This window comes from Schistocerca piceifrons, chromosome 8 (assembly GCF_021461385.2).
Source record: "Schistocerca piceifrons isolate TAMUIC-IGC-003096 chromosome 8, iqSchPice1.1, whole genome shotgun sequence".
NCBI classification, from domain to species: domain Eukaryota; kingdom Metazoa; phylum Arthropoda; class Insecta; order Orthoptera; family Acrididae; genus Schistocerca; species Schistocerca piceifrons.
The window spans coordinates 21679590-21698141 of NC_060145.1; the positions used below are offsets into that span (position 1 = coordinate 21679590).

General features: G+C 41.9%; 1 protein-coding gene across 3 annotated transcripts in view; it reads left to right on the plus strand.

Moving 5' to 3' along the window:
- LOC124711416 (pyridoxal kinase) overlaps nucleotides 1-18552 on the plus strand; it is a 118292-nt gene that overhangs the window by 36587 nt on the left and 63153 nt on the right. For all 3 annotated transcript variants that reach the window (XM_047241477.1, XM_047241476.1, XM_047241478.1), the window contains exons 4-5: nucleotides 1294-1414; nucleotides 13134-13282. In XM_047241477.1, coding sequence (XP_047097433.1) covers nucleotides 1294-1414; nucleotides 13134-13282 — 270 coding nt within the window. The remainder of the gene's footprint in view (nucleotides 1-1293; nucleotides 1415-13133; nucleotides 13283-18552) is intronic.

Genomic DNA, 18552 nt, shown 5'->3' on the forward strand with positions numbered 1-18552 from the left:
TGCTTGCACCCTACGAGCAGTCTTCACCACCTCCAACAGCCACCTGTACAAACTAAGCATTGCGTTAGAACCCATGCAACAGGTGTCAGGGTTATTGCAAATTTTTGTGATAAACATATAAGTAAATTAGCTTACTATACCTACTTTCAATTACTGCTTCCATATGGCATCATATTGTGGGGTAATTCATCATAAAGGAAAACAGTATTCATTGCACAAAGGCATATAACCAGAATTATAGCTGGAGCCCATCCAATATCATCTTGCAGTCATTTATTTACGGAACTAGGGATGTTCACAGGAGCTTTGCAACATATTCACTTATGAAATTTGTTATTAACAACCCACCCAAATTCAAAATCAATGGCAATGTACATAGCTTCAACACTAGAAGAAAGGCTGATCTTCACTACTTTGGGTGAAATCTAGCTTTGGCACAGAAAGGGATGAATTATGCTGCCACAAAATCCTTGGTCACTTACTGAATAGCTTCAGAAGTCTGACAGACAGCCAACCAACATTTAAAAACAAATTAAAAGAATCTCTTAGTGACAACTCCTTCTAATCAATTGATGAACTTTTAGATATAAATTAGTAATCTTTCTGTCATGAGTTTACCCTACTTCCCTGGCCAACAATCTCTAGGATTTAAAATCAATAGAGAATACATGGAACTATGTTGATTGGGCTGTTTGTGCCATTGATCCTCAACCCTGAAACCCTGCACAGCTAGCCACAGCACTGGAGTCGGCATGGCTCCACATTCCTGTCAGTACCTTCTAGAGCCTTATTAACTATCTTCCTGCATGTCTGTGCTGTGGTAAGTTGTTATTCAAAGATTTTGACAGGTGCTCACATTAATGTGACTGGACCATGTATTAAAAAGAATACAGAGGTATATTTCAAAGAAAGTACTTATCTACATCTGCAACAACAGTGGCATTTTTACAGTACGCTACTACCCTTCACATTACAACACCGCCATCCAGCTGGAAACTGAGATGTTTATCAGTAGCTGAGACTTCGTTTTGGGTTTAAAATACCAGAGGCAGATCCTACAGTTTTGTCTTTTAATATGACCGGTTATGTTTGCACGGCTTTAGCTTGATAATATTGTAAAACATTTATTGGCTTTTGTATGAAATATTTACTGTTCATAGTAACTATGTATTGTATGTGCAAGAGGCTATCAAATTATTAAGTTCTTTATGTTCTCATTGTTTTTTCCAACTCGAATGTTTCGTGTATGCCTCAATTCCCTTGAATTTATTTGCTTAATTTGCATATCAACAGTGTGTGATCCAGTAATGGGAGACAATGGACGAATGTACGTTCCAGAAGAACTGCTTCCTATTTATCGTGATGTAATTGTGCCATTGGCTGATATCATCACTCCAAACCAGTATGAAGTTGAGTGAGTATCATTATAAAATGCAAACCATAAAAATAATTAGTAGTGTATTGTCCATCTCTTCCCTTTTAGCACCACATGGGAACTGTACCTTTTTGAAGTGTGCTCTTTTTCAGCACTATTTTCATGACATTACTTCCAATATTGAAATTTGTGGTCTTTTTATCGCATGTTCTGGCTGTGACTTCGGTGATTATGGAGAAAAATGTAACAAAAATATTTTGTTTGCTTTACATGAATAGGTGTAATATTGAAGCTCACATGAATGTAAGGACACTACCGGTATTTAAAAGTGAAAATGTAGTATTAAGTGGCTAACAGAAGTATGGCTCACTAAGCTGTAAATCAACTCTGAAGGTGGGGGGCCTTCAAAAAATTTCAGGAATCTCCAAGTTATCTCCAATCAAACATGAAAAATCCAGGATGGAATGTATCTACAGGGAGATAGTCTTTTTCCATCTCAGAAATTGAGTTTTGATAGAATCACTGAGTAGAAATAATACTTGGGATACTGAGATAGTTATTAACATTAACGGTACCCAGCTAGTATGGGTAGAGTTTCTCTGTTATAATAAGAAAATAGAAATAAAGTGTGCTATTAAATTTAATGCTTAGAATTCAGCTCATTGTATCCTACATAAGTAAAAAAAAAGGGGGGGGGGGGGCATTTTAAAAATCTTTACTGTCCTGTAATGACCCAAGTCGTGAACTCATCTATACCAGACAAAGAAAAAACAATAAATCAGCAAACTTAAAATGCTTCACAACAATTATTAATCTTAAAAAACAGTATTCTGCAATTACAAACTAATAACATTGTTTCACAAGCACCAGAAATAGATATTAATATTCAGTTACTGCTAGAAACTTCATCTATAACATTAAAGTCGAATCAAGAAGCACATTCTACATATGATCACTTCCTTCTGTGTTATGAATTAATCTTCAAAGATGATACATCTTGGATCAGTGAAGTATTTGTTGTGTAAATGCATATATAAGAATATTAAACAAGAATAAGAATATTAGATAGTTAATTGACATCCCACAGGTATTTTTCCTTGTGAATGCTATAATTTGTACTGTGTCAATTGAACAGAAGCCACACACACACACACACACACACACACACACATTAAAGTTTTTTATATGTCTGTGTTCCTCCTAGTGCCAACAGAATATTCCATAAAAATTGTATGTGTATCCTATCTGCTGGCCATTAATAGTTTAGCGATTAACTACAAATTTTTACTTGAGAATTTCTCTGCTTTTGAGAACATCACATGTATCATATGCTGAAGTACTAGTTTCCAGGATGTACTTGAACAGCCCCTTTCTTAAATAGGAGTAAACTAAGGATGTGCTGAAATGTGTAATCCATAAAACAGTAACTTCTAAAAATAGAATGTTATGACGGACACAATCAGATGCCTGTAATAAACTGCAGAAGTTAAAAACTTTTATATGCCTTTAGTGACTGTATACATAGTTGTCTCAGTAGAGTTTTGAAATCCAAACTGGGATTGACTGTTATCCTGTTATTGCATAGATGAGTACATTGCCTCCTCAAAAAAGACTGTAAAAGATATGTGAAGAGATACTGCCTGGTAATCGTTAATATTGTGGACTCATTCTTACTATAGAGGCCTAATAGTGAAAGTATCACAAATGAACCATGTGCTTCACATGGGACTCAGTTACGTCTTATACAGCCTAAGTTCATAAATTTCTTATTAAAAATTTCACTAAATGCTAAAGGAACATTCAATTTTTCAAACTTTTGTGTGTATTCCAGTCTAGGAAAACTGTGATAACTGAAACTGATATAAAAAAGGTAATTTTCAGATTTTTCTCAGTCTCGTGTTTGACAAGAAACTCACCTGCTTGCTTCAGATGTGCAAATACAAGGAAAGAGCTCTAAAGTGGTTTAGTGGCAGGGTTCGAGTGGGGAGTAGCCAAAGTCCTTTCTGTTGTTATTTCACAGAGTCTTCAACATGTCGTGTATGGTCCGTGACTGTTACGGCAAAGATCTTAGTTTCTGTTTACTGTGAAGGCAAGAAAGGAACCTTCAAAAGGCCCCATTCCCAGCCATTGTGCTGAGGTTTGGAAAGAGCCTTTAATGATCAATTGAGAGTTCCAATTTTGTTACATGTATGTAAGGTCTGCTACACACATGTGGTGCTACAGAAGAATGCTGAAGATTAGATGGGTAGATCACATAACTAATGAGGAGGTATTGAATAGAATTGGGGAGAAGAGGAGTTTGTGGCACAACTTGACAAGAAGAAGGGACCGGGTGGTAGGACATGTTCTGAGGCATCAAGGGATCACCAGTTTAGTATTGGAGGGCAGCGTGGAGGGTAAAAATCACAAAGGGAGACCAGGACATGAATACACTAAGCGGATTCAGAAGGATGTAGGTTGCAGTAGGTACTGGGAGATGAAGAAGCTTGCACAGGATAGAGTAGCACGGAGAGCTGCATCAAACCAGTCTCAGGACTGAAGACCACAATCACCACAACAACAACAACATGTAAGGTCTAATTGATTGCAGATCTCCAGCCTTTAATCTCATCGGTTGATCATCAGAAGCACATACCTTTTTAAACCACAAAGGCAAGACAATTTGTAATCAGAGCGAAGGACAAATTTGATTTTGCAGGCATGAATTTTTCAACCGAGGGGATATAATTAGGGACTACTCACCAAAAATCAGAAGCATTGGGTCATGAACAAGCATGCACAAAAAAGAAAGAAAACATGCTAACTTTCAGAATGAATCCTTTTTCCGAGCTACATTATACGCACTCATGCACATGCGCAAGTGCATGTACCTACTCCTCCCCCCCTTCCCCTCCCACACACACACACACACACACACGCACGCACACGCACGCACACACACACACACACACACACACACAAATAAACAAACAAAATGCACGTGGGATGCACAGAGCCAGAATTGCAGTTCGGCAGATGGACAGGGTTGGGGCTGTATGGCAGTGGGGTAGATACAAGGAAATATTTTCAAAAGGTAGAAAGAAGGATTAGAGGTGAGTAGCTAGTGACTCAGAGGGAGACATTTGGTTTGTTGGCTGGGAATGAAGGAGGCAGGGATGGATGGCAGGTGCACAAGCCAGGCATGATGTGACGCATGGGTGTCAGAGCACAATGAAGATGACATGGAGGTGTGAATTGGGACAGGGTGATAGAACAGAGGGAGGGGAAACTGTTGGGTGGAGGGTGTGGGGTAGTGGGTTCATGTGGAATGAGGCCAGGAGGATTGCAGGAGCAAATGGTGTGTTAAAAGGATAATTACCATCTGCGTAGTTCAGAAAACCTGGTGGTGAATTGGAGGATCGAAATGGCTAGGGCTGTGAAGCAGGCATCGAAATCTAGCATGTTGTGCTTAGCTGCATGGCATGGCACTGTTTGGTCAACTGTGTTCTTGTCCACTGTTTGACGATGGCAATTCATTCTGATGGACAGCTGGTTGGTTGTCATACTGAAATAAAAAGCAGGTTGGGTAAATTGGTCAAGTCTTGCACCTGGGTCTTCCATAAGAATATGATCCATATCGCAGGGGGTTGGGAATGGGAGTGCCGTAGGGTTGTGCTAGGATGTGGGCGACAGAACACCACATTAGGAGAGGTGAGAAAGATTTCGGATAGGATGTCCCTCATTTCAGTGCATGAGGATAGATATTCATAACCTTTGCAGAGGATATTGTTCAGTTGTTCCACTCCAGTGTGATATTGGGTGACCAGGAGGGACTCCTTAACAGCTGATTCTTGGGGTTGGTGGAAGGACTAAGCGTGTATGATGATAGGCTCTGTAGATCTATTTGCAGACTAGGTTTTAGGGATATTGCCTGTCTGTGAAGACCCTCGTGAGACCATCAGCATAATGTGCAAGGAAGTCTTTGTCACTGCAGATATGCAGTACATGGGTGACCAATCTGTATGGGAGGGCTTTTTTGGTCTGGAAGGAATGAGTACTGTTGAAGTGCAGCTACTGTTGGTGGTTAGTGGGTTTAATATGGACAAAGCTGTGGATGACACCATTAGAGATGTGGAGGTCAATGTCCACAAAGGTGGCATATTGGGTTGAGAAGGACCAGATTTAGCTGTTGGGAGAGAATGTGTTTAGGTTGTGAAGGAATGAAGATAGAGTATCCCAGCCCTGATTCCATGTCATGAAGATATCATCAATGAGCCTGAACCAGAGAGGTGTTTGGAGCTTTAGGAGACTAAGAATGTTTCCTCTAGATGGCCCAGAAAAATATTGGCATAGAAGGGTGCCACGTGGGTGCCCTTGTACTCACCTTCAGCCCCACATCCCAGTTTAACCATTTTGGAACAATTCTTTGCCACCAACCAAACCCAATCTAATTCTAACAGTGGACCTTACCTCTTCGAGTTCATACTACTATCCAAACTTCACCTTCCGCTCTCCCACCTAACCACCCCTGATCTCCTTCCAGGAAGTCCTTACCTGTAACTTGGCCTCGCCATCCTTCCCTAGGTCCCTTGCTAAGAACACTAACCTTTTAGCAGATGAGAGGACAGTCATACACCACCTCAGAAAAACCCTGACTGAATAATCCTCCCTGCATAGACAAAGGCTCAACCACTGTTGTGATGGATCACAACCTGACAGAAGGCTTCCAGCAACTGTCTGACTCCTCAACCTACAAGCTACAGTAATCCCATCCCGGAAGTCCAACACGATCTCCAGTCCATTCTGAAATACTCAGGCCTATCCCAGAATTTACCCCCAACAACACCCCACACACCCGCCTTCTACATGCTCCCCAAAATATATAAACCCATCAATCCTGGATGCTGCATTATAGCTGATCATGTGCTACTACTTATGCCCATGGTCTTGCCACTATCAAACACTACCTCTCTGTGTCCTTCAAACTCCAAACCCAGTACCTTATTCCTATACACCTTACCAACTATATCCTGATACACAACTTCGTCTCATTTGAGAAGAAGGTATATAAAGCAAATCTGCGGCACAACTATTCCAACTTCTTTATGTGCCATCTACAGGAAACCCTTCTAGCCTCCCAAAACATCAAACCTTGAGTGTGGTTCAGGTTCATAGATGATATATTTACAATCTGGCCTCAGGGCAAAGACAACCTATCCTCATTACTTCACAATCTCAACACCATTTCTCTCATCTGCTTCACCTGGCACTTAACCAGATATGCCATACTTCTGAACTTTGACCTCCAGCTGTCTGATGGCTCCATCCACACCTTTGTTCATATTAAATCGCTAACCACTGACAGTATCTGCGTTTTGACAGCTGTCATCCCTTCCACACTAAAAGCTCCATCCCATAAAGCCTGGCCACCCGTGGACCATGTATATGCAGTGATGAGAACTCCCTTGCCCAGAGATCACTCTAGGGCCTTCACAGACAAGCAGTACTCCCAAAACTTAGTCTGCAAAAAGATTTCACGTGCCATTTCCTCTCACATCTATAATCCTCAAACTACCCCAAATAATCAGTCACAAAGGAGTACCACCTTGTCACCCAGTATCACCCTGGACTGGAACAACTGAACCACATCCTTCATCAGGGCTTTCATTGCCTACCAACATGACCCGAAATAAGGGCATCCTACTCCAGATCCTTCTCACTCCTCTTAAAGTGGTGTTCTGTCACTCACCCAATCATTCTAGTCCATCACTATGCCACTCCCAAACCCAAACCCTTGCCACAGGAAATATATCCCTGCAGTAGACCCAGATGTAAAACCTGCCCAGTCCATTTGCCTAGTACTTCCTATTCCAGCTCTGTCACAGGTTTGTCCTACACCTAAAAGTAGCCATGTCATATGACATCTCTGCTGCAATCACTGCACAGCTTTTTGTGTTGGTATGACAACCAATCAGCTCTCCATTGAAGTGAATGGCCATTGCCAAACTGTGGCTAAGAATGAAGTTAACTATGTGGTGACACAAGATGCCTGATTTCAATGGCTGGTTCACAACCCAGGCCATCTGGATCCTTAACTTCACCATCAGTTTTTCTGAACTGTGCAGATGGATATTATCCTTGCAGCACATCCTTTGCTCCCGTAACCCTTCCATCCTCAATAACTGTTAACCCATTGTCCCCACACCCTCCACCCAAGAGTTTCCCCTTCCTCTATCTTGTCACTTCCTTCCACTTCACATCTCCATGTCACTGTCATTGTGCACTGTGCCACACTGGCTCAGATATCTGTGCATCCTATGCTTAGCTCGTACACCTACCACCCCTCCTTCCCATTTTCCCCAACAGCAAATAGACTGTCTCCCTCCGAGCCACCAGGTACCCATTCACAACTGTGTGCTGAAGAATATAAGCAAGCTGACAATGTTGGTTTGTCAGCAACTTTCTCCAACAGTGCCTATAAGACTCTACTTCCAAGCAAATTTACTGTCTCTGATGTGATGTGGAGCTCTACGCAGTCTTAAAGGCACTGGAGCATATGAAATATGACTGACAGAATAACTTACTCATCTACTCTATTTCCGTAAGTGCTCTTTAGACCATTCAGCAGATGTACCTAATGGACAAAACAGTATAATATAAACTGATAGATGCAAAATCTACTCACCAAGTGGCAGCAGGGGAACACACACACACACACAAAGTTTTTACTTCTACAGGCTTACAAAGCCAGGGGCTCTTTCTTCTGGCAGGAGAGTTGAAGGGGAAGGAAGAGGGGTGAAGGAAAAGGACTGGAGAGGTTTAGGGAAAGGTCACCCAGAACCCCAGGTCAGGGGAGACTTATCGGATGGGATGAGAAGGAATGGACAAAATAGTAAACAATAGACAAGACACCATTCATGTAATGCGATGCCAAGGAGAGGAGTTGTCATTTTGCTTGAAGCCTTGTCTTGTGGGATTCCAGAAAAATGTCACGGTAATGTGGCTGCAAGGTGTGCTTGTAAAATTATTAAGGTACTACCACTTGCAGTGCCTCTGGATACTAATGTTTCATTGTAGAGGAAGAAAGTTATTTGTAAATGGAAGAATGAGTGGCTGGAGGTACAAATAACAAATTATGGAAAATCTAGGTAATAATGACAATGTTTTGAAAAGGTTAGATTGGTACTTACAATGTAGCTGAGCTTTTGAGTCACAAAAATACACAACGTAAAGACTGTCAAACAAGTAAGCTTTTGGCCAGAGGGGGGAGGGGGGGGGGGGGGATCTGATTCAGAAGGAGGCCCTTTGGCCAAAGGTTTGATTAAACACAGTCTTTTTTTATTGTTTCTATCTGTGACCCAATATCTCTGTTATATTGTGAATAGCAATCCAACCTTTTCATAACATGGTCAAATAACAAATTGTATGAGATTAAGCAAATTATTCTGCCATGACAAACACAGAGAGAAGTGGATTAATAAATTAAGAATAGGGTACTGCACTCAGATGGCTAACTCCTTTGATGGAAGGTCCTCTGTGTGCACTGCTTGTGGCGTACTGGTTTCAATGTGCCATCTTTTAATTGGTTGTATTTTATACTACAATGGGAGAACATTTTATCTTGCTAGGAAAGTATCATGTAAAACTTCCTGCCAGATTAAAAGTCGTTTGTTGATCTGGGACTTGAACTCAGAACATTGGTGTCCCTGTCTGGCTCATAGCTTTAACCTACCAGGAAGTTTCAAAACAGTGCACACTTCATTGCAGAATGAAAGTTTCTTTTAGGACTCCTTATCTATATTAAGTGTATTTATCTCTTGGTCTCCCTCTACGGTTTTTACCCTCCACGCTGCCCTCCAATGCTAAATTTGTGATCCCTTGATGCCTCAGAACATGTCCTACCAACCGATCCCTTCTACTGGTCAAGTTGTGCCACAAGCTTCTCTTCTCCCCAATCCTATTCAATACTTCCTTATTAGTTATGTGATCTACCCATCTAATCTTCAGCATTCTTCTGTAGCACCACATTTCGAAAGCTTCTATTCTCTTCTTGTCCAAACTATTTACCGTCCATGTTTCACTTCCATACATGGCTACACTCCATACAAATACTTTCAGAAATGACTTCCTGACACTTAAATCTATACTCGAAATTAACAAATTTCTCTTCTTCAGAAACGTTTTCCTTGCCATTGCCAGTCTACATTTTATATCCTCTCTACTTCGACCATCATCAGTTATTTTGCTCCCCAAATAGCAAAACTCCTTTACTATTTTAAGTGTCTCATTTCCTAATCTAATACCCTCAACATCACCCGACTTAATTCAACTACATTCCATTATCCTCGTTTTGCTTTTGTTGATGTTCATCTTATATCCTCCCTTATGGATTGCAGTGGATGTGGGTTGCAGTAAGTACTGGGAGATGAAGAAGCTTGCACAGGATAGAGTAGCATGGAGAGCTGCATTAAACCAGTCTCAGGACTGAAGACCACAACAACAACAACAATCTATATTAAGTAATTATGAAATGAGTTGTAAAAAGGTTTGAGGTTTTGCGTTTTCTCAGTACCTTCGCCTTAATTACTTGGTATGATATTTTAATTTGTGTCTGAGTGGTTATTCATATTTTCAGGCAGTGGTCAACAAGCCACATTTATCTGACTCATGATTTAACAATTTTGACTATTTGACCATTTCCCCTTTAATTTTTAACAAATACTCGGGTCTTTATTTAAACTATATGAAAGACTTATTTTCAGAAAACCAGATAATTAGACCTTGCCCATGTTTTTTTGCTGTATCCAATGGTGTTTTCTTATTTTTAACTATACTCTTCTAATTAGGGGTAGTGTAGTGTGAATTGCTATGTTGTCATGTCCCCTAAATGTAAAGTCATCATTGACATACCCAGTACAAAAGCTTGCATATTTATATTTAATGTAAACTGTGCAACAATACTGCTTACTAGCTTATAAGAAATTATGAATAAATAAGTATTTCTACACTGAAGAGCCAAAGAAACTGGTACACCTGCCTAATATTGTGTAGGGTCCCTACGAGCATGGATAAGTGCCACAACACAATGTGGCATGGACTCCACTAATTCTGAAGTAGTGCTGGAGGGAGTTGACACCATGAATCCTGCAGGGCTGTCCGTAAATCCGTAAGGGAGTGAAGATCTGTTCTGAACAGCATGTTGCAAGGCATCACAAATATGCTCAATAATGTTCATGTCTGGGGAGTTCGGTGGCTAGCAGAAGTGTTTAAACTCAGAAGAGTGTTTCTGAAGGCACTCTGTAGCAATTCTGGATGTGTGGGGTGTGACATTGTCCTGCTGTAATTCCCCAAGTTCATCGGAATGCACAACGGATGTGAATGGATGCAGGTGATAAGGCAGGATGCTTACATACGTGTCACCTGTCAGTCGTATCTACAAATATCAAGGGTCTCTTATCACTCCAACTGCATATGCCCCACACCATTACAGAGCCTCCACCAGCTTGAACAGTCCCCTGCTGACATGCAGGGTCCGTGGATTCATGAGATTGTCTCCGAGCCTGTACACGTCCATCCACTTGATACAATTTGAAACGAGACTCATCCGACCAGGCAACATGTTTCCGGTCATCAACAGTTCACTGTCAGTATTGATGGGCCCAGGTGAAGCATAGAGCTCTGTGTTGTGCTGTCATCAAGGGTACACGAGTGGGCCTTCAGCTCTGAAAGCCCATATCGACAATGTTTCGTTGAATGGTTCGCACGCTGACACTTGTTGATGGCCCAGCATTGAAATCTGCAGCAGTTTGCGGAAGGGTTGCACTTTTGTCACATTGAACGATTCTCTTCAGTCGTTGTTGGTCCGTTCTTGCAGGATCGTTTTCTGGCAGCATCGATGTCGGAGATTTGATGTTTTACAAGATTCCTGGTATTCACAGTACACTCACTAAATGGTCATGTGGAAAAATCCCCATTTCTTTGCTACTTCGGAGATGCTGTGTTGAACATAACACCATGTTCAAACTCAGGTAAATCTTGATAATCTGCCTTTGTAGTAGCAGTAACCAATCTAACAACTGCACCAGACACTAGTTGTCTTATATAGATGTTGTCAACTGCAGCACCCAATTCTACCTGTTTGCGTATCTCTGTATTTGAATACGCATGCCTATATCAGTTTCTTTGCCACTTTAGTGTATGTACCTATATGGAAAAGTACTGTTAATTAAACTCATGTGAACATTTATTAGGTGAAAAAGATGACTGCAGGAAAAGTTAGAGTTGCTCTCCCACTTAGTTATGTGTAGTTGAGACCGTTTTCATGGTAATCGTTCTGATGTGGAACATACCATTTGCACAATAGTTAACACTTAATTACAAATTGTATGTCACTATACAGGTTGTAATGGATATAAGTGCATATATTTCTGTTGTTGACTGAGGACAATGTACTGAACAACATTACATCAGTACTTACATCATTTGTAGACTAATAATTATAGCTATTACAAGTTTTTAGGTTGGTTAGTAGCTCCAAATACATATGGCAGGAGCAAGGCATTAATGCTAATTTTTTCCTGTGCAGCAAGTCAGGTGTTCGAAGTGTGGATGTATGGATACAAAATGGTTAGTCTCTACTGACAGGCATAGTCCAGCTAGTTGTGCAGTACAATCCTGCAGAAAATATCAAGCCATAAACTTCGTGACCTGTGTTGTGGGAATACTGTTTGACACAGAGTAAAAACAACCAACAGACTGGTGTGTACATACAGGATGTTCATAAATTCCCATCACAAAGTTCTAGGGCTTGCAGAGGGGAGTGAGTACATAATGTTTCAAACAGCAACACATGGCCAGAAACGTACCATGCTAGAGCCACTTGAAAACATGTTTGCTACTTTGGTGGGGTGAAGGGGGGGGGGGGGGGGGGGTTACATCAGATCAGATTCAGATGATGTTATGTGACATCTGTCCTAACTCTCTGATGTGGTTCAAGCCTCATTCACATATCTGTCAGTGTTAGAGCAACAGGGTTGAGTAAACGTTCACCAAACACATCGACATGATCCTTCTGAATGGTGACGTTAACAGCTATGGAAGGGCTGCTCATCACCTTCATCGAGAACATTCTCCACATCATCTAAATCCATCACATGCACTTTTTTCCACAGTTGCCTTCACCATCAGCAGACATGACTGCGGTGCTCCAAGAGGCTGTACTGCATCACATTGGAGAGAACCTGTCAATGGGTACACGAGAAATTTCTTTGGCTATTAATGAGTAGAATTGTAAAACAATTGCTGTACTGGATCACGCCTACACAATTACTTGTAAAAGTGGACACATTACCAACATGTTTTCAAATGGTTGTAGCATTGAAACAGTAAATTTCTGGACATGAGTTTGAATACAAAATATTATCTACTCACTCCCCTCTACTAGTCCTAGAAGTCTGCAACGGGAATTTCCAAACACTCTGTATTAAGATAGCACTTATAAAAATATCTGCACTTACTCTCATTACATCCTGTATATTGTGCATTTATAGAGCTTATTTGTATTGAGGCACTCATCTGTTATGTAGAAGTAACTTTCAAGATCAAGCAACTTAGAAAAATCCTTATATGTTGTAAATTTTCAAAGGTAGATTCTGTGGCTTCCCGTTAATATACATTTGAAGCCTTAACACCATTTCAAAAAGTTAATTTTATAGTATTAATCTGTACTACATGAAATAAACTTTTTTCTTCTTTTCATGGGATGTACTCCTTTCTTAAGATTGCTTACAGGTCAGAAGGTGGAAACAATAGATGATGCATGGCGAGCTGTTGATATCTTCCACAACCAAGGAATAAAAACTGTTGTGCTTTCTTCAACAGAACTTGGAGATGAAGAACATTTGTTAGGTCTCGCAAGCTCTGTCATTGGTAAGTTGGATTACTTAATAATCAAATGTTCATGCACTTGTGCATGTACTCTCATCAAAAGTGTTTGGAGACCAGATATTTTTTCATATGCAATACAATATTTTGCATGCAGATTCGTAAACTTTGTGTATGTAACTTAAAGCATGAGGAAACAATTTTAGTGCCATTGGAAACAAATGAAATAAATGTAGTTCCCATCACTGTGGCTCTCAAATGTTGCAACTCTACATTTGATGTAAAGTCCAAAACATTAAGGAGTAGTTACTACATCCAAAAAACCTTAAAAATATACAGAACTACAGTGAGTGATCAATATGGGTTTGCAACTGTTTTATGTGGATTCATTGAGGATATTGAAAACTGTTGAGAAATATTTGCCTTGACTTAAGAAAAGAAACCTCTCATAACTACTTCCAAGCAACACAACATACAGTATATAGGTTCAATAGTGTAGAGCTTGCTGGCCATGACAGCCATGTTATAGCATCACTCTGTAGCATGTCATCCGTCACTTGAGCTTTAGGGGTCTAGAATTGTTTTCATAAAAAGAAAAGACAGCAGCATTAGCCAGATAAATCATTTGAGAATCCTATTCCTGTAACTCCTAGTCATCAAAGAATTGTTTAAGATACATTGACGAGTTTATACATTATGATGACCTGTTTGGTTCACCTTTGGAATGCAATTTGGCAGCAATTCTACAAGGCCTGGATTAGACTAGTTCTTTGTAGGTTTCCAGAGCCACATTGCACCAGATGCCTATGCATAGGTACGCGATTTCCATAAATTATGGATCGGTGTTTTGTGGACCCAGAGCTGACTCCCAATAGTGTCACAGATGTGCTCCATTGGGTTCATATCAGATGACTTTGGTGACCAAGGCGTCACTGTAATTTCATTAACATGCTCTTCAAACCACTGTAGCATGATTCTGGTCTTGTGACAGACATTTATCCTACTGGAAAATGACATCACTATTGGGGAAGCCATCAAGCATGAAGGGATGCAAGTGGTCTGTAATAATGTCCACATAGCCCACAGCTGTCACAATGCCTTTAGTTACCACCACAGATCCTACAGAATTCAAGGTGAATACACCCCAAAACGTTATACTGCCTCCACTGGCCCGAGTCTGTAGCACTGTGTGTTTTGAGCTACCATTCACGTGGATGACACTGTATTATTGGGAAACAACCATTGATCTGGTGTAGTACATTGTTCAGTGGTCCAATCTCAGCTATCTCGTATTCACTGTAAATGTAAATGACGATGTCATTGGGTCAATTTGGGAACACGTAGGGGTCAACAGCATATGCTGAATCCACTGCAGTTGTAAATGGTGATGTTGTTGGATCAAAATGGGAACTTGTAGGGTGTCATCTGCTGTGGAGCCCCCGTGTTAAACAATGTGCGCTGCATGGTTTGGTCTGAAACACTTGTGCCTGCACCGGCTTCGTACTCTGTCAACTGAACACCACACATCATGCTAGCCTCAGACTTCCAAATTTTGTGAGGAGGTGTTGTTTCCTACTCATGGTTTGACCATTCTACATTAACTTTTCATAGATGCTCATGATAGCAGCATTTAAATGCCTTCACCATTCCTGTATTCATTGTTTCTAGGCACCAGGCTACAACAATCTACCCTTTGTCAAAGTTGCTTATATCAGGGAATTTCCCCATTTGTGGTCTGTAACATCACTAGACTGATTCCTCATTTGACTCTGCTGTGCTTATATACTTTCTTTGGCATGACACGTGCGTGCAACACCACCAAGTGCCACCCTACCTTGTAGTGGGCAGTGGTCGTAATGTTCTTGCTCGTCAGTGTGACGTACATTTCTTTGCTTATCACCTTCCAGTTCCTGCAAAGGCCATTAATCAGCCGCAAGAATGTAAATACATGTTGCACAGAAAGGTGGCTGTCAGGATGAAAATGTATCAGTCACCAGGCTAGACTTATTAGAATGGATACAAGGTGGTAATGATGGTGTAATGTTATTGAGATGTATGCAGTGGGCTTCACTAAATATACACATAGTTTGACATTCTATACTCTGTATCAACTTGTTGATCTGCCATTCTGATTAGATGTGAATAATGTTGTAATTGTTCATGAATGAGCTTCCCCCTGTTTTTGAAAATCCTGTTAGCAAGCATGTCAACATTTATGGAAATGGGCTTTAGGACACTCCAACGGAATTTGCTGTGAGCAACTTTTATTCGTCCAAAGATATCACACAAACTGACGAATGGTAAAGCAAAATACTCATGGAAGAAAGTCACTGAATGGCTAAATGTTGACAAGTGGAGATTTGTATGAACCTTTATTAGTGATCTACAACAGCATGACTTTGTCTTATTGTGAATGACATCTTCCATGTCATTGTTAAAATAGTAAGTATTGTCAAAAAGTTTGCAAAAATTGAATTTTGTATGGTTTCAGAATTAGTATAGCAAAAGGGACTGATTCTGTGAACAAATATCCATTGTTGTGTTTCCATGAGCTTGCAGTTTTACAGCAATTGATATGAAAGATCTGTGAATCTGTACAAAATTTAAAAACCATGCAGCAATTACTAATGCTTTACAACATATTTTTAATGCTTTTGGTCACACACTATGTTGTCTGGTGTAAGCATTACAAACATGTATCCCCCACCCCACCCCCTCGGGAGCCCACAGCCCTTTCGTGGGTACATGTGGGGCGTGCACACTTTCCCAAGCTGTTGCAGCCTTTCTTCTTTTTTGGGCTGCTTTACCTCCCTCTTAGTTGCTTTACCTTCCCCTTCCTCATCCTTCCCTGTCCTTATCCTTTCCCTTTGCCCCTTCATTTCCCTCTCTTGATGATCTTTATGTTGGCCCGACTATCCTCCTGACTTTGCTTCATCTTGCAGTTTTGGTTCATTCGATTTTCCTCCTCCTTTTTTGCTTTTCTTTCTTTGTCCCCCTCAGTGGTTTGACGTCCATCTCTTAATTTGAAATTTGTAGTGTGAGCCAGATGGGGAACCCCCTGATGCCTTTGGTGTGGGTTCCTCTCCCCCCCCCCCCCCCAGCTCCTCTCCTTCTCCCTTTTCTCCCCTTCCCCTCCCTCCCCGCCATAGTCCTTTCGCCTCCTTGCTGGGTCACCAGCTCAGTAGCCAGTCTGTGTGGGGGGGCTATTACGTACCCATCTGACTGAGTACCATGACACCACAAGGATCACACTGCTGGTACTTGCGCTGTGAATGCCATTTGCAAGTCTAGGAATGGTTGCCCATTTTTTTGAGGCATCGGAACTCCCAGCAATGACCATCCTGCCAGGCGGCTGTTGCTGTGGCTGGGTGGTGCCCATGAGGCGAGCCCTGTTTGGAGTGGGTGGTAGCGGGGCAGACGTTCGGCACATAAAATGAGTTAAACTCTGTGGCTGCTCTTCCTCAGCTGTGTCTCATCCTAGGAATAGCTTTGTCTCAGTTCCTCTTTCTGCCTTCCCAGCCTTTCCCCCCTTGGCTACCCCCTGGGAGGAGGGCCGGGCCCACCGGCTTGGGGTAAAACCCTTTCCGCAGTTCCTGGTCTGTACCAGGACTGATGAGGAGACTTTTGACGCCACCAAACCCCTTTTCTTTGTGGAACATAATGAGGACAAGTTCGGTGAAGTTGAGTCGTTAAGCAGTATGAGATATGGCTCTCTCTTTATAAATACAACTTCTGCCAGTCAGTCGGCTTCCCTCTGTGCCTGCTAACATTTAGGAGAGATCCCCTTGGCTATCGCTTCACACGAGTCACTCAATATGACACGGGGTGTAATTTTCCATAGGAACCTTCTCCTCCAGCCCGATGATAAACTTAGGGCTAGTCTGGAACAACGTGGAGTTCATTTCATCTGGCATGTCCAGATACGCCATAAGAACCATTGTGTAGACATTGGCACTTTCATCCTGGCATTTGAGGGGGATACCCTGGCCCAGAAGGTCAAGGAAATGGTCTAAAGATGTGACGTGAAACCATACATTCTACTTTCTATGCATTTCTCCCATTGCCTCCAGTTCGGCCACATGTCCTCGTGATGTAGTGCCACTCCCATCTGTGGTGGCTGTGGCCGACCTCTTCATGTGGACACCCCTTGCACCCCGCCACCTAACTCTGTAAACTGCTCTGCATTATCCCTGCTCACCGGAGTGTCCAATGTATATGAAGGAGAAAAAGAATTCAAGAAATAAAGATTGTTTACTGTCTCAGCTACTTTGAGGCCCAGAAGTGTGACAGACTACAACCTGTGAATCTCTCCTCTTCATTTGCCTCCATTATGTCTTCACCTCCTCCTTACCTCCCTTTCCTTTCCTCACTCTTGGTGGCTCCCATTCCTTCCCCGCGAGGAACCGCCTCTCTTCCCCCTCCTCTCACTCCTCCTTGGCCAGGGAAGTCATCCTCTTCTCTGGCTCCTGCTAGGGATACCCCTCCCCAGCATTCTCAGGATAGGAAGCCTGCAACCTTGGGTTGGACGAGGGACCCACACTCCAGTGGCCCAAAGCTGCTCGCTCTGTGTCCGACCCTGATATCGCTGCCACCTATTCCCTTACTGATACCGCCTCCTTCCTCCCTTCGAGGGAGAAGAAGAAGAAGAAGAAGAAGAAGAAGAAGAAGAAGCAACGCTAGTCAAAGGACGAGGCTACTCTGTCTTCCCGGAGGGCTTCGCCCATCCTCCTCTTCCTGAATAATACCCAGTTTTTATGTGTCACCCCATCCTCATCGGTGGCAACCACTGACCCAGTGACATGAATTCCCCTCAGCTTCTTTACGTCTAACCTGGACTCTCTCCACATGATAATCCAGTGGAATTGCAAAGGATATTACTGTCACCTACCGGAAATTCAACAACTCGTTTCCTCTTATTCTGCATTCTGTCTTGCTCTTTAGGAAATGCACGTTCATGATGATCACTCTCCAACTTTTTGTGGTTGTTGGGCACTCTGTTTGAACTGTGCCAGACCCGGGATAGCATCTGGAGGGGTCTGCACTTTGGTTCGCACCAGTGTCATTAGCGACTGGATCTCCCGTTAACACCAACCTGGAAGCAATAGTGGTAAGAGTGTGAACGAGCCCAGCAATCACCATTTGCAATTTCTACCTCCCTCTTGGTAGAACACTTCTTTATGTTGAATTGTCTGCCTTAATATAGCATCCCGCCACTGTAACTCCTACTTGCAGACTTCAGTGCACATCATGCCACTTCAACAGGTAGGGGTCTTCTAATTGACCGACTTATTACAGACTTTGATTTGTGTCTCCTC